The 16522-nt window shown below is 36.4% G+C and overlaps 1 protein-coding gene across 1 annotated transcript in view; it reads left to right on the plus strand.

Annotated features, from left to right (window-relative positions):
• The window catches only part of CD2AP (CD2-associated protein), a gene marked incomplete at its 5' end in the record, with an annotated part of 57552 nt that extends 44664 nt beyond the window's left edge, over positions 1–12888 (plus strand). Inside the window, 7 exons of the mRNA XM_010077910.1 lie at positions 500–659; positions 2697–2839; positions 9042–9157; positions 9775–9861; positions 10463–10647; positions 11629–11692; positions 12847–12888. Of these exons, the coding sequence (XP_010076212.1) occupies positions 500–659; positions 2697–2839; positions 9042–9157; positions 9775–9861; positions 10463–10647; positions 11629–11692; positions 12847–12888 (797 nt within the window). The remainder of the gene's footprint in view (positions 1–499; positions 660–2696; positions 2840–9041; positions 9158–9774; positions 9862–10462; positions 10648–11628; positions 11693–12846) is intronic.
• Between the last annotated feature and the right edge of the window lie 3634 nt (positions 12889–16522).

A 16522-nucleotide genomic window follows, 5' to 3' on the forward strand; every position in this document is an offset into this window, starting at 1 on the left:
AAATTTGTTATTCAGATAAATATTTGTCTGTCATGTCCATCCTCCCCTCCTCCCTTTTTTTCCCTGAAGAAATTATGCTGTTTGTGTGTATGGAAGAAATCTAATTACAACAACAACAACAACAAAAAAAACCCCCAAACCCTGCCTTTTTAAGGGTAGATAAGATGAATTCATAGAAACGGGAAAGCAGTAGCAGTACGGAGGGATTCTTGGTTCGTAGCTGTCATTTGCAGTGCAAAAATGTGAATCCATGATTTCTTACTACTGTTTCATGTCAGTAGAAAGACATTTTGCTTATTTGAACATGGGTTTTTAAGTTCAGGTAAGTAGTTTGTGTGTTTTGATAAGGTATCCTTAAGACACTTGCATATCTCTCTTTCATTTTTATCTGATCTTCCAAGAAAGCATTACTGACAGCAGTTGCTTCCTAATTGATTATTGTTGTAAAAATTGTAGACAACATGTGTTTTTAGAATGTTATCATGATTTATTTTGTCAGATGAAAAAGGAGCTTTGGATCAGAAGCCTTTGAAGCCACAGGCTCCTCAAGTACCGCCCAAGAAGCCTATTCCTCCAAGCAAGACTAACAGCTTACTGAGAGCAGGGCTTCTGCACCCAAAACGTCCAGATAAACCTGTTTTGCCATCTTCTGTATCCAGGTCAGTATACAATGAATCATATATACCCAGTATATTTTATTGGATTTGTTGTTCGATCTTCCCTTCATGGATGAGATGGGAAGAAATGTATGTTTAAGGGTGAAAAGGATGCAAGGATAAGTTTTGCCCTATATCCAGCAGTGTCTTGGTTCTCCAACGTATAACTTTTCAATGCTTAAAAGAGATTGAATCCATCTCAGAGTAAATATCACAGCATAACTAATCATGGGGCAGATGAAGTTATAAATCTGTGGGTTGCTTTGCTTTAAACCTGCCCCATAATGGAGAAGTTGTAGCTACAGTAGGAGTATGGTGTAAATGAATCTGTGGACATCACACTTGAGAATTATTGTGTTGGAAAAAATCTGAAGATTTGAGCTGCATCAACGTTCAGTGTTCCAGCACTTTGTAAGATTGAAAGGAAGTGTGGAGCATAGTTAGTACCTGTGGTAAAGGTACTCAGTGTAGTTCATGTATTCTTCTGGGGAAGAAAGCACTTATTACAGAACCACATCCAGTCTCTATATGGGTCTTGAGTATTCTCAGTTGAGTTATGGGACAAACAGCGAGGGTAAGAACAAGCAATCACTCACTTTTTCTTTTAGGTCCACTTTTAATTTTTTTTTTTTCTCATGACTTTGAAAGAATTATTTATGGTGTTAGTCACTAATACTAATTTTGCATAGATACAGTCCCACACAGTTTTCCTTTCTTCCTCCATCAAAATATTTGCTAGATCCTTACCCAAAGCTGTAAATAAACTGCAGGTGGATAACTGTCCTTTTGGGATGTTTAGGTGACTTGAAAGTAAGGTCATGATGAACTTGGCCTTGTACAAATAAAGAAGCAGAGAGCTGCTACATCAGAGCTTAATACCTGCAAAAATACAAGGTGGCGGCAAGCATTTATCTTTACTGCGGGTCCTGCATAGCTGAACCTAAAGGGAGAATATCTAAAGGGAGGAAACCGTGAGGAGGAGGGCAGTGGGGAAAGGGAGCGTGGGTAAGGCACACAGTTTGGATGGTTGACTCCAAAAGAGTACAGTCTCTGCAGATCTGCCTCTGATCCCACCCTGCGCAGCCCTGGGAACACTGGATGCCTGACTGAAGACTTAGACCATTGCCACTTCTGTTTAGGTTTTCAGTACGTAATTGTGTTACATCACTTGGTATTTTGGAGAGGTTCCTGAGTGAAGATATTTTTTCCTTTTTTTCTTTTTTAAACCACAAGTCGTATTCCCCTCCCCCATTTAGAAATTTGAATGTCTGAAAGTTTAACATTCCTCTAGGAAGATCAGGCTGCTACCTCTTTTTCTATTGCAATAAAACTTCCAAATAAAGGATCTAGGAGACGAGTTAATGATAGGGACATATCGAAGTTGACAACTGGTCCATTTATATAATTTGGTTTTTTAATGTGGCATAAATGATGGCAAGTATTGTTAAGGAAAATGTCATCTGTTCTTTTTTGTTTGTTTTGGGTTGATGGGTTTGTTTGTTTTGGTGGGTGTTGGGGTTTTTTTTTCTGTCCCTAGATGATGTGATCAGACAAGCAAGGAATGCATGGCAGAATAAAAAACATGTATAGACAGCACTTTATTTTATACCCAGAAAGAAATAACTTGTTCTCTGCAGCTTTTTTCTTTATAGGAAGATTTTGATGTCAAGGATTCTGAGTATGCTTCTGAATATTTTAAGAGATATTACTGAAAGTGCTGTTTGGCTTTTGTTTTCTGTTGCACCGAGTGTAATATTTTACATTTAAATGCCAGAATGTGCCCTGTAGTAAAAGTTTTGGATGACTTTTTCAAGGGCATTGTACATGTTTGACAACTCTGCAAGAGCTGGAATAGAGGAATTGGCTTTTCTAGGACTAGAATTGCTCTCCAAAAGATTTGGTTTTAAGCAAGGCTCTAGAAAATGATAAATTCCACTGATTTTTTTTTTTCTGTTTACTTGTAACTCTTAGTACATTTCAGTTGTAAACTATTTAATCTCTTGACTAGTTGCGTCTTGTTTGGTTTTTTTCTTACTACAGGTCTAATGGAGAGCTTGTTTCTCTTCGACCGAAATCTGAAGTTGAGCCAGTAGCAAAACCAAAGTTAGACTCTGAATCATTACCACTGAGACCAAAATCAGCAGAGGTAGATTCACTTGTGGTAAAGAGCTCTAAAGAATCAGGTAAGGAAAGCATAAAATGTTCTTTTGGGTCTTTCTGTTTGGATTGCACTATTTGACAAGATTAGAATAAGCTTTTTAAGTAAGTTACTCAAAATTCCCCAGAGTGCTGTTATGCCTGTTCAGCAGAAAGTCCTGGTGTTTTGGTTTTTTTTTAGAACAGCTGTAAGTAGCTGACGGTAAGAGTCATCAAGCGATGAATAGATGTCAGTAGGTTATTTGGAGGTAGCTGATGAGCTCTGTGTTGTAATAGGTGATAGGAAGGGAGGAACACGGGCAATGGTTTGTTCTTCTAATTTGAAAACATGTTTTTTTGCTGTCACTTTTATCTTGCATTTTTATGAAATTGTTTTCCCTACTGACTGGTTCTGTTTGTTCTGCTCTTGCGTTTCAGATAACTTTTGCTTTTCTAGCTAATTTGCGTATTTTTAGTAATGCCATTACCTTAACTTTGGGCCAGCATGGTATATTGTACATTTGAATTTCATGCTTATGGCTTTGCTTAGTGCACCTTGAGCGAAACCTGGCATCTCTTTAAATAAAGAGAGTAAAAACCTTGATGCTGGTTAAAGCAACCACGTTGATGATCAGGCTCTGAGCTATTACATAGTTACCTTTGTCTTTTACCAACAGCACAACTGATTTCAGTCCTCTGTGTGCCTCTAGGCAGAGATCAGCTGCTGTGGGCATATTTTTTTTGAACTCTAAATTATTTTTATTGCATGACTAACCACTGTAGAAAAAGCTTTAGTGAATTGTACCTGCAGTGTTTGGCTTACATATCTCAAATGCAACCTTTCATCTCAGAAAAGGTTTTAGAAACAATACATTGCATATCTCAAATGCAACCTTTTGTCTCAGAAAAGGTTTTAGAAACAATACATTTTGAAATAGTAGAACCTGATTTTTTTTTTTTCTTTACACCGGTTATGATATTCAGGCTGTAGAATAGTTGGTCCTAAAGTGTAATAAATTCACCTGGGAGAAAAAAATAATGCATTAAAAATCTAAAGCCATTTATGAATAGAAAAGAGTGCTCCTGATCTTTCCCTTAAGCATTTTAAAGTGTGCTTGTAAGCTTAAATGCTCTGTGTAAGGAAAGGTTAGTTCGTGTATGTTTTTGATACTGAAGTTATTTTTTTCTGGGCCACAAAAAGCTGGACTTAAGCAGGCATTAAAATACCCTGGAAATATTGCGAATATTATCAGTGTCACCCTAAAGTGTTTGCAAGTTCTTTTTTTATTCCCCAGTAAAATCTCTGCATATGCTACAATATGCCTTGTTTTAGAGGTTTTGATTTGGCAGCTTAACTGTTGCCTCTATTTGAATACGAGTTTGAGTGAGGGTACGGAAGAAATACTTTCAGGCCAAAGTAAACTGAGAGATGAAAGAGCGATGCACAACCTAACCTTAAAAATGTAAGCCTTGTCCAGCTACTCAGCTGTTTGTCTTGAGGATTGTGCTAGGTGTGCTGCTGTATAGCAGAGTATCATTTATCCCCAGGAATATACTCCCCATGGAAACGGAGTGTCTTTTTTAATTTAGGTGCAGTTGTCTTGACGTCTTTAATAACCAGAGTGGCAACATAGTAGCTGTGATATTAGGTATTCATAGATATAAAAAAACCCTAATTTTGTACAGATTTAAAAAAAATCTAAGAATTCTGACTTGCTAACATAAGATTTTACAGGCTTTCGGAGAAATTCAAGATTTTTAATACCTAGATGGGGCAGGGGACAGGGCACGTAACAAACAAGTGGGTGAGGTCTGGTCAGTGGTCTGTCTTTGATGCAGAGCAAGTGAAAGAGGCTCAGGCAGTCCGTGGGGGATGCAGCACTAGCAGCATCAAGGAGCTGCTGTTTAAGGAAAGTTTCAAAAAATTTCTGTTATGTGAAACTGCCCTTGTTTAATACGAACTGTGAAAGTCACTTGTAGTTTTACTGCTCTTGTGAAAAGAGACTAGTCCAAACTCCTGCCAGTAAAATGTAATGAATCTCATGCGTTATGTCTCTGTACGCATTCCGCTGCTAAAGACACAATCCTCTGTGCAGCAGCTAAGGCTATATAAAGCTCCAAAGGTGTTGGGTCCTTATGTAAAGTTTAAGGTTGTTTAATCATCTAAGAACTGGAATAGAATATAGGGGAAAATGAATGGCTGGGGTTGGCAACTGCATTACTGGAGTCTCTTTTTTCTTTTTCTTTTTTTTTTCCTTCCCCTCCCCTTCCCCCTTTAGATTGAGATCTTGAAGTGAATAAATTTTCAGAAAACAAATTTCTTTAAGTATGGGTCTTGTTATTTTGCAACTTGGTTTGACCATGAAGTGTAGTGTAGGTTGAGGCACTTCCAATTCAGGGTCAGGAGAAGCTGTAAATATTCTGTATCTATAGGAAAAAACACCCCACTTCATAGCCGACAATAGGCCCCCAACCATCAGATAAGGACAAATACTCAAAAAACATTCGGAAACATTGATGGTGTGGAAATACGTCCTCTTGAAGCTTTATTAGAAAAATTGCCTAAATGTTTCTCTGTTTGATTAAAGTACTGTAAAAGACTAAAGCTATAATACTAGCATGCTGAACATGTAAAGCAATTCTGTTTCTTCTACAAATGTTTCTTTTTCCTGCTTTGTAAAATAATTTTTTTGTTCAGAATCTTTTTCTAGACATTCCTCTCCTTGACTTTTCTTTCCAGATTTTGTTTCCTATCCTGTTTGCCATGTTTCCCTTCTTACGTGTCAGGAAATTACCCTACCCTTCTCCATTTTGGTAAGATAACCTCTAAGGAAATCCAAATGCTTTATGCCATACACATAGCCTCTTCTTAACGTCATAAGTGTAATTTTCAGTTGCAGTTATTGATACTAAAATTTTTTGGGTTTCAATTTAAAATGCTTTTTTTGTTTGTTTGAATGCCTGTTTTCCTTAGCTGTTAAAGTTACTTTTCAATCAGGAACTTGTGGAGATAAAGTTAAGAGAAACTTCATAGTCCATCTATTGTTAAAGCAAAGCTAGTGCTCATAGTGAAATGCGTTCGGTACTGACAGCACTTCTGGTGTGTGTAGGTTGAATGGCTTTATCTTTCCATACACACAGATGGTGCAATTCTGAAGCCTTTGGGCACTGAATCCACTAGTGTTGGCTGTTTAGTATCATGAGTCTTTTAAAATAACATTTTTGAAAGTTACATATTAGGCATGTGTGGAATTGTAGGAAATACCTTACTGTTGCTTGTCTGCAATTTAAATATTCTCAAGCTTTTATCTATCCCCTAAATTTTTGGGGTGCAATCTCAGAAAGATGGGTAATAGGAAAAAGGGCTGCCGTCTTCCCTGACTCTGCGGATTAATATGTAGTCTTGTCTTCTAAAATATTGGATACATTTCGCTTTTGTTAGGGGTAAACCGCAGCCACATGAGATGTTGGAACCATAATTTCTCCAGACACCCCTTCAGCTTTGCTTCTTTTTGTGAAGGCTTTTTAAGACAAACTGGTATGAATACACTTGAAGCGTTCACAAATCTTAACAAAAACTCACCTAATTGTGTCTGTTGAAGCTCCTAACAGTTTTGTAATGTATGGGTCCACGTCAAGCTTGCCGATGAGACATTTCTATTAGTCTGTCCTGAATAACTGTTTAAGCTTAGCTTGTCTTTCTAGAAGGAAAAGGTGCTCTTGCTCAGCCTTAAAATATATATATATATTAATTGAAATTATCCCCAGAGGTATGGTATTGCTCTTCTGACACTATGATGGGATTACCTTTAACAATTACTCGCAGGCTGTCTGTAAGAAAGTTAGTTGATAAATCACTTTATTGATTGATACGGTTGTAAATTGTGAACTTTCAGTGTGTTGCATCAGTATCTCTATTGGTTTCAGTGGGGACAAGCTTTCTCCTAAGATAATTAAGAATGCTGTTTAAAAAGAAAAACAAACAAACCTCCCAAACCCAAAACAAACAAAACCACCACCACGAAAAACACAAAGCCTAATCCCCACCAGCCTGTGTTTTAATTTCTTCCCTATACCAAAGCAAAAAAAAGTGGAAAGGTAAAAGGAAAAAAATGCAAGTACAATCAGAATTCCCCCTGACTGTAATGTGTTGGTAATATTTTAATGCTGAGCACTTGTCTCAGGTGTAGCAATTTACTTTAGAAGCTCTTACAGGTAGAAAAAAATCTACTGGATTTAGTGTCATCCCACCACCTGTACTTAAATCATACAATTCAAGACTGCAGTAGTCTTCATCTTCAAGCCTTGTCGAATTCTGTGTTTTTTTCAGAAGTACACATTATTCTTAGTATGGTCTTAATATTCTTAATATGCCTGATACTTACTGCGTTCATGGAGACAGGGCTCCAATAATAACTCAGTTACAGTTACTCAGTTTACAGTTCTATGTAAATTTATTGCCAAATTATTTGTCATTTCTGCAGAATGACAAAAAGAGGATCTTTTAAAGATGAAAATTACTGAGGTGGGGGGAAAAGGCATATTTTTTTTTTCCTGTGTTTTTGTTACCTTTTTAATAATAACGCAAATCCTGATTTATGTTTTGACATGGGTTAGTGCTCTGGGATTACTGGTGACTGAGTAAAGGACATGAAGATATACCCCTTGGTCACTGTTGCTTGACTTCTAATAATTTAAATATTTTATTGGCACAGACTACAACAGAAATATCTTTATAGTTATTTCTCCCTCATCCTTGTTTCTATCAGCCGCTTGCCATTCATCACTCTTCTGTTTCTTCCCTCTTGTTTTTCTTCCCCGCTTTTTTTAATCGCAAATATGATTGCATGTTTACAAAACACTGTCCTTACATTCTCTTCAGTAACATTAAAAAGCAGCAAACCTGATTGGTAACAGATAGTGTTACAAAAGCTTGAATCTCAACAAAGCAACAGATGATGAAGTAGATAATGAAGTAGGAAGGTTCAGGGATGTCTGAAAGATGTGAATATTTTAAGGACTTTAAGGATAGTAATGCAGAGTAGAAGACATGAAAATACGTAATCAGATGATTTTAAGTCATCCAGACACTGAAGTGGCATGAATGATCTTGGCCCAGTGTTCTTAGGGCTTTTTTTCTTCTCTGACCTCTTGCTGTAGGTTCAAAATGAACAAGAACTCAGGGAAAGAAAGTGTCATAGCTTTTGTTTGATAAATCATAATGTCATGTAAAAACCAGGGGCTGCCAAAAAAAAAAATACCAACACAAAACAACCCTGCGTGGCCCTCCCTCCCTCCCCCCCCCCCGAAAAAGAAAGAAAAAACAAACCCCAAACCTCAAATGTTACTTTTGGTGCTCATAGGAAATCCTGTGTGGTGTTTCAGTGAAGCATGTAGAGTCTCTAGAATAAGTCTAATGAATTTGCCTTGTAAAATCATATATAATATCCATAGTCTTATGTCAATGCTTAAATCAAAAACCTATCTCATTACACATTTGTTGATGGGTAAGTATTATTGTTATTTTTGTGGAGAAACAGTTAAAAAGCCCAGTTGTTAATGAGGTGGACTACTTATGGTAACAGATTAGATATTTTCTGTGCTTGCTGTTAACAGGCTTTAAGGTTGCCTCTTCCCATAGGATGTAAAGAATTTCTGTTGATCTAAGAGAGAGTTCACCTAGAGCTATGAACGTAAAGAGACTAATCAGCAAAGAGATCTGCATGATTTCATAAAGTATGAGAATAGAGTTTTGAAATGTTTTATTACAGACTTTATGAAGTCATGTATTTTCCTTAGAGTACTACAAATATAAAAGCTACTCTGCACAGAAATATTTGCAGTTAATGTCTTTTTAACTCACTTTCACGAACCTGTGGACATGTTCTTTATCCTGTTGCTTTTATTTTTGTCTTAGTCATTAAACTTGGATTTTTCATGTTTTTCCCTCAAGTTTAGTGACCAGATACTTGCTAGGTCTGTTTTCTGCATAATTTCTTCTGCTGAGATCTTAAATTTAAATGCTAGTTGAATTAACTCCTGATATTTTGTAAAGGGGGAGAAGGTGGTGTTCCAGGTATGCCAAAGTCATGTAGTTGTTTCATGCTCGTGTGTTGTATGTGCTGAAAATCTTTGAAACAGTAAGAATTCTGATTTTTTTTTTTTTTTGTCTTAAGGAAAGATGTGATAAAAAGAATGCAGGAAAACCTTCTGGTCTTGATGGTGCTCTGTGTTTTCGTCTTTTTCTAGATCTGTTAAGCTTTGACGATATAATAGCTACCTCAGATAATCTCTCCCACCCTACTGCAAACCGACCCAAGATGCTTGGTAGGAGGCTGCCTTCACGTTTCAACAGCAGTAGTCCTGTGAGTATATTGGGTGTGTTGTCATAGTAGTGAACTAAGAACTAACTTTCCAGGGACCAGGATTGCACTGGGAAACAGTCTTATGAACCACTTACCTGAGAGCAAAACGCAAAGTGCTGCAGAGGTTCCGTTCCTATAGACTTTGTCTGCAGCAGTATCCGTTCCCAGGAAGGAAGTGTATGTAAGAGGAACAACGTGATTGCATTGCGCCTGAAGGAGTTTTTCTCTTCTGTAGGGTGTATCATCGGGTGTTGTGTAGGCCAGTCATGCCAGTTGCCATCTGCAGTTACTGCCTGTTAATGTTTGTGTTTTATGGAAACATCTCCAGGCTCCCAAAAGCATCAAGGACTTACTAAATACTGCAGAGATGCTTGAAAATCCTGCCCAAGATTCCAGTGTTGGATTTAAATTCAGATAAACGAGTATTGCAGAGAAGGAAAGTTCTGACTGGCAGGGAAAGAAAACCATGGTAGTCTATCAATTTAAGTTTGGGTTTGTCTTTTTTTTTTTTTTAATTGCATCTTTAGCAACATGTGATAGTTCTTTTTTATTTACTTTTTAATTTTATTTTCTTTCAATTCTGAAAACCTTTTTATTTTTTATAAATGGTTTACCAGGCAACTCAAAGTGTGAGTCCAGAAAAAAATTTGAAGGTGCAGAAAGAAGAAGAAAGTGCCAAACCAAAGCCAGTTGAAACGAAAAAGGTATGGTGGTATCAAGGAGCTAGAGAAGTACCAGGCAGCTAGGTGTTCTGTTCACCTTGCTTGTATTTCCAGTTGAGGTTGATGCAACCACCTAAATGCAAATGATTGTATTTAAATGCAAGTGAGCCTTGTCATTTAGTATACATTCATATTAGAAATTTTAGTATAAAGTTCATCCATTCTGATGAGAACTGTTGTATCAGGTAGCGTCAGACTATGGTATCATTTCCTTCATGCCTGCTCAGCCTTTAGTCTTCTGACAGACAGAACAACTGAGCAGATAGAAAGGTTCACAAAAGATTGTTTACAGTGAACCAATGTTCTCCATTGAATCACTTTTTTTTTTTTTAAGTGCAAAGAACTGCAGTGTGAGCACTTTTAGTGATTGTAGGAACCTCAGGCAAATGCTTAATAAAGAGCTGTATAAAATGACTGTATCTCATACACTACAGTAGTCCATTTGAACTGGACATTTTTTACCTTTTGGATAGAAAATTAAGGAAATTTATGCACATGTAACTGCCATAACAGTACGACCTGTATGTGGCAAGTGGTCAGTATTATTCAATTTCTTAGCTTTCTACTGATGTATTTTTTTCAGCCATCTGCATTCAGTCCACCAGTTCCTTCTTCATCTCAGAGACCAAGTTCTGTTATACTCAACTTTTTTCCTGGAGACGTCCAACTTAAAGGAGAAACGGATGATGAAAAAATTTCTGTGGAAGAGCTCAGGACTCAGATTAATGATTTGATGGGCTTAGTAGATGCACTGAAGAAAGAACATGGGTAAGTATTTCCCTTCTCAAACTTCAGAGGGATATATAGACGTCTTCCAAACGTATGTATTGCCAAACTTCTTCAAAATAAAAAGCTATTCTATATTAATACTAATTCAGAACTTCTTTCTTTAGAAGTTGATCCAACTAGATGTCCTAAATACGTACAAATTTGATGTCAGAGTATTTTTGGAATTTGTACACCTTCTTTCCTTCCTACTTTGTGCTCCTGCATTCATTGCAGTTTTTTGAAAATATTTCTTATACAGTTAATACTTTCAATGTAAAGAAAAGTAGATAATTTTTGTGGTATTTAACATAAGTACATGTGCTGGCCTTGTGTCACTACGCACAGGTAACTGCGGTATTGACATGACTGGTAGTAGGGAAAAGCTTTTCAAATTGGTGATCATTGGTATGCATGTGGGTAGGGTTGTGCTGGGAGAGTGACATAGAAGAAAAAAGTAATTGGTGTTTCAGTAAATATTGTAAAGACCAATCTCCAGGAAATTTACCTTTTCTGGTTTTAGTTTTACAGCACAGACATTCATTTTGGTACTGTTTAAGTGATGACTAGTGCTAACCAAATGGGCTTTAGAGTGACCTCTTGAAGGGTTATAAAGCATCAGGATCAGTTGGTCTCCAAACTAGTAAATTATGAGTTCTGGAGATTATTGAACTAGTCCTTCAGCAACTTGATGATAATTCTTAGTGCTTTCTTGACACAACATAGTTATGAAATAAAAGATGTTTTAGAAACTTTCTATTCTGAAGAATTTGTCTTCTTAATGTAGAAGTTGCCAGGTTATTTTGATTTAAATTCAACTCTCCCAGTAAAATGACAATACAGATTTTTAAGTAGCCTACTTAAAATTGTGATTTTAAGTTAGGGATAAGTGCATAGTGATAGGTAAGAAGTGTTGAGGGTTGCTGGAAGCTTGTGGTCCAACAGATCTCTAACTTGTATTTCTGATATCTTAACTGCTATTAGGAGAGAACTGGAAAAATTAAAGAAGGATTTGGAAGAAGAGAAGCTGTTGCGAAGTCATCTGGAGGTAATATTAGCAATTTGAGGATGGGGGAACAAGTTTAGAAGTAGTGTTGTGGAATTCGATGCCACAGGAAAGTTAAGAAACCTGCTCAACCTTTTTTATATTGCTGTGCTACCATGGGGTTGAGTGAACACCTCACAAGACAGTTGGATGTATATATAGAAGATTTACAGTTCATCTTAGTTCAGCTTTCTTTATCTGGAAAGTTATTTTTAACAATATGCATGGGTGTTGGAATCTGAGTTCAGTTTATTGTTTCTACATTCTGCTTTGCTAGAAATATGTCCAACTGGATATATTCCAAGAGAGAAGATTAGTACTTTGCTTTTTGTAAGACTTGAAGGACAAATTTGCTTTATTTAATCAAAAGAAAAACAGAGCAAAAGTAAACTTTCCTAAATTTTTGATGAACTGTTTAAATATTAAGTGGATAATTGTCTGAAAGAACAGAATGCATTTGAAAATTTTTCGTATGAATGAGCGCCATTCCTCTCAATTTATTGACGAGGAAGGCTACCTGCATTACAATATGATGCTATTAAGTAGTTAATAGGATGAGCTCATTGTAGAAAATTATTTCAGTCTGGTACAAAAGGGCATTTTATTGGTGAAATAGTACTTCTTATTGGCTACGAAGCTACTTGCAAAACTTCAGAAGAACCTCTGGTGAGTCCTCTTTTTAATGGGTCTCTAAAGCAATCAATGAAATTGCCTTGAATATGCACTGGGGATGAAGAGGAGGTAACTTCCGTGTATTCTCTAAATCCATCTGAAGAAATACAAATTAATCATGGCACAGTATTTTCCATGGAGGTGGCTTTAGGAAGTTAGTGTGAGGTGATGATGCAGCATTACTTGGGGACATATCGAGTGATTCCACAACCCAGCTTTCACTGCTGTATTCACAGTGAATTTCTCCAATAAGATGTACCAGAATGACAGGCAATTTTTAATGATTTTAAATTCTTGTTTGTTTACAAATGTAGTAATATAAAATCATCTGTAAATATTGAGCTGTCAAATGCTTCTGTTACAATTTTATTTACTTAAGTGTCTTTGAAATATAAAGGTTATAATTTTGATGAAAGCTCTGAAGACTTTAGCTAATTGCTACTTTAATACTGACTCTTTTCCTTTTCAATATGTCCATTTTCCAGCTTGAAGTAGAAAAACTGAAGAAAGCGGTGATGGCTACATGAGACAGCTATGGACTTTTTTTAACTTACCAGGAATTCAAAGCTGAACACAAGGAGAACTGACTCTTATTTCATAATAATGGATGCTGGTGTTCTACAGTCTTAAAGAAAAAAAAAATTATAGTGGAAAAAAAAGGAATATAGTCTTTTATTCAGAGAGATAAGAAAACAAAACAGAAAAATGGTGTAATTTTTTTGCCAATATAAAAGAGGCCTTATTTCTTACTGTGCTGGAATTGCAGACCTTATTTTTTTGGTTTGCTTGAAAATACTACTGAATCTGTATAGAAAGGAGAGGGAATTCTTAATAGATTTTTATTAAATACGTGTAGCTTAATTTTTAAAGAGATCTATGCTATAAATAGGGTGATCTATCTTTACAACTAATCTGTAAAATAGTCTATTGAGAGGGATGGAATAACTGTATCATAATTGTAGTCACTACTTTTCCCCTACATGCAAAAGGGAATATATGATATTTGTATAATTTTGGCAGTCTTACCCAGGGTTATGCTGTTGTGCCTGTCTGCAGTGAGAATATTAATAATATGCTGTTTATAAGTTGAGTAATGAGATAGGAATTTGTTAATGCCATGAAGCAGGTGAAACTCCTATGCATTGTAGTAAGAATGAATGATCTAATCTGGGTAATTTAGCAGAACATTTTGTCACTTGCACTATTGGATTAAAAAGGGATTTAGGATTCAGTCATGAAATTATGACAAAATTAAGACCACAAAATGCAAGAAATGCAGAAACAAGACTAAAATCCAGTCTTAACTCAACCTGTTGTGCCTAAAATATTACAGCATGAAAAAGTAAACCTTAAGTCACAACGTCTGTGCTTCTGTGTATCTAAACTGAAGTCAACAGTCTTTCTAGTGGTTAAATACGCATCCTGATCTGTTTTTGCAATAGTCAGGTTTTGTTTATAATATGTCTCCAAATAAATCCCTTTGGAACTTTGATACTATCAAAAGGTCTCAATATTTATATATTTATGCCATAAACTTTATCAGTATATTATGTACCTCTAAATTTAGTTACATCTTTGTATTTTAAAGAGTGATTGGAACAGTTGCTTTGACAGCATTGTGCTGGTTTCCAAGATGGTGTCTTTCACATTTTATGGAAAACATTTAAATCTTGTGGATTGCCATTCTCTTTAACCCCTGAGCTCAACACAGTGCACCAGAATAGTGTACAAATAATACGGAAAGTGACGGGAGACAATGGTATTTGTTACTGTGTTCATTTGATTAAAGAATTTTAAAACATACAGCTTTATAAAGCCAGACAAATGCATTACTTCTGTTAGTAATCACCTTATCTCCTTTTGCTCTACTGGAATTTAAATGACAAAAACATGCCACATAGTTTGGCAACTTCACCAGTAAGAGGAGTAATTAAGTTTCTATTCATAGGAATGGTTATAAATTTAGTAATTATTTAGTATGTCACTTGAGCAAGTGACATGGAAGTGTGTTATTTCTTGAGAGTGTGCTCTTTCCACAGTTGATGCATCAAAAAGTCAAATTGGAGGATGTTTGTGGGTTGCTGATTAAAACTGTTCATAAAATTTGATTAATATACTATGCAAGGATTAGGTAATATTTGCTAGTCACATTGCTAATAAGCTGATTCAATATTAATGCTTTGAATTTTTAATTGCCTAGATGCATCACAAATGAAGACTTGAGCCAGATCGTTATAACGAGAAATAATGTGCAGCAGTAATGCTTCTCGTCAGACACTAAACTCTTGCTTAGAATTCACACCTCTCTAAGTGAGGTGATGAAAAGCAAGAATTGAGCCTACTGGAATAGCCAATTTGGTTATACAAGCTCTTCACTGTGATTAGAGCATGAAACAAATCTTGGAATGGATTGCTCTATAGAAATTGTTTTGCATGTAAGCTTGTAGCAGACGAAGAGAACAAGACAATCAGTTAAAACCACAAATGAATGGTGTTTGTTATTTAATGGCCTTTGTTCGCTATAGCAATAAAAGACCCAAGTGCAATGACTTGATTTAATAAAGCCCTCCTTTAAAAGTCGCTGCTATGAGTATTTTTAGCCATAAGGAAGTTGCCCTGATACGTGTCTGTCGTGTCTTCAGCTAGTGTTATGTACTAGAGTGGAGGGGGAGAGGATAATAGTTTTGAAGACATTCCACAATACAAGTTCCTAAAAGCAGTATGCTTCACTGACTTGTTTACTGGTGCTGTAAAATGATGCATGCTATCGAAACTCGGCAAATAAAATAAGTTGGAAAACCTGTTGGAAGTGTCTGCTCACTTCTGTTCAGGAATGCTTTGTATGCCATTCAGTTCTTTGCAGGAGGAGTTTGGGAGGTGGGAGCAAAGTGACTATTTATATAGTCCCCCTTTGAGGTGTTTAGATTTTAATTTACTTGGTGGGATGCTCTAGTTCCTGACCATCAGGATGGCCTAGGATCCAAACAGTTGGAGAGCTTGCTGTTTTCCTTTGCAAGTGTAAGTGGGAATCTTCTCAGTATCTCTTTATTCCCTTTATTTCTTTTTTTTTTTTTTCCTGTTGGTCCATATTGAACTGACCTTACTGTGCATCTTCAGAGCCTGTAAGATCTGTGTTGCCACCTGGTGACATAGGTAAATGTATGTTTGAGTCACTTCTTAAATACCTAGTGAATAACTGAATGCTGAGAGTATGGCATGTTTGAAAGTGGTATGGGCAAGGGAAAGGGCAACTGAAGAACAGAGCAACAGAAGGGCATTTTTAAACTGCAACGTTTTTCTTCAGTCTTCATAACATTCTCTGAAAAGCTTTTCTTTGAATACAAGGTACAGTATAAAAAAATAACAGGTCTACTTATTTCATTTTTTTAAAATTTATTTAAACGATCACCATGAAGATAACATTTTTGATTAATGTTACTTCAGGGGAATGAAGTTTCTGATGAAAACCTGTAATGTTTTGCAAGGTTTGACCTTGAATTTTTTAGCAACGTTGAACTTCTAAATAAATACCTTGTATTCAATAAAGTCATAAATATATATATATCTATAACTCTTTCCAAAGGAAATGGTAAAAACGGGTTTTCACAGCTGCCTGACTTTTGGCTGCTGTTGAAGTTCTCTCAGATGTTGCTGATTGCTGACTGTTTGCTTTCTCAGAGCAGTGTCACGGCAGCTGGTCATGTATCTTGGGTGACTGGATTTTGCAAAAGCTTGAAAGACAGACAGACCACTCCCTTCTGGGTGCCCAGGCAGGTACCTCCCAGCTTGAAGAATGCAAACAGCCTCGACCAGCTTGTGAAGCGTGAGGCTGATGCTGCTGGGTTCAGGGTTTGGAATACCCTCTTTGCTTGTTGGAAGTCATGGTTTGAGCATCTTTTTAGCCAAGTGTGAACATGACACAAGGTTCAACAGGCAACTGTAACACCTTATGATGGGTGCAGCCCGTAAAAAAAATCTTGTTGCTTGCTCATTGAGCTTTTCAGATGTACAAGATATTATCAGTAGTGTCATCTTTGATTTTTTTTTTAAAAGGGTAATGCATGAACTTGATGAGATTTTGATCATTGATTTTTTTTTTGTCTTTAAAGTCTAGATGATCTGTTAAATACAGAAGAGCAGAAGATACTTCCTCCACCAGGA

This window comes from Pterocles gutturalis, unplaced genomic scaffold, assembly GCF_000699245.1.
Source record: "Pterocles gutturalis isolate BGI_N339 unplaced genomic scaffold, ASM69924v1 scaffold15763, whole genome shotgun sequence".
In the NCBI taxonomy this organism is placed as follows: domain Eukaryota; kingdom Metazoa; phylum Chordata; class Aves; order Pterocliformes; family Pteroclidae; genus Pterocles; species Pterocles gutturalis.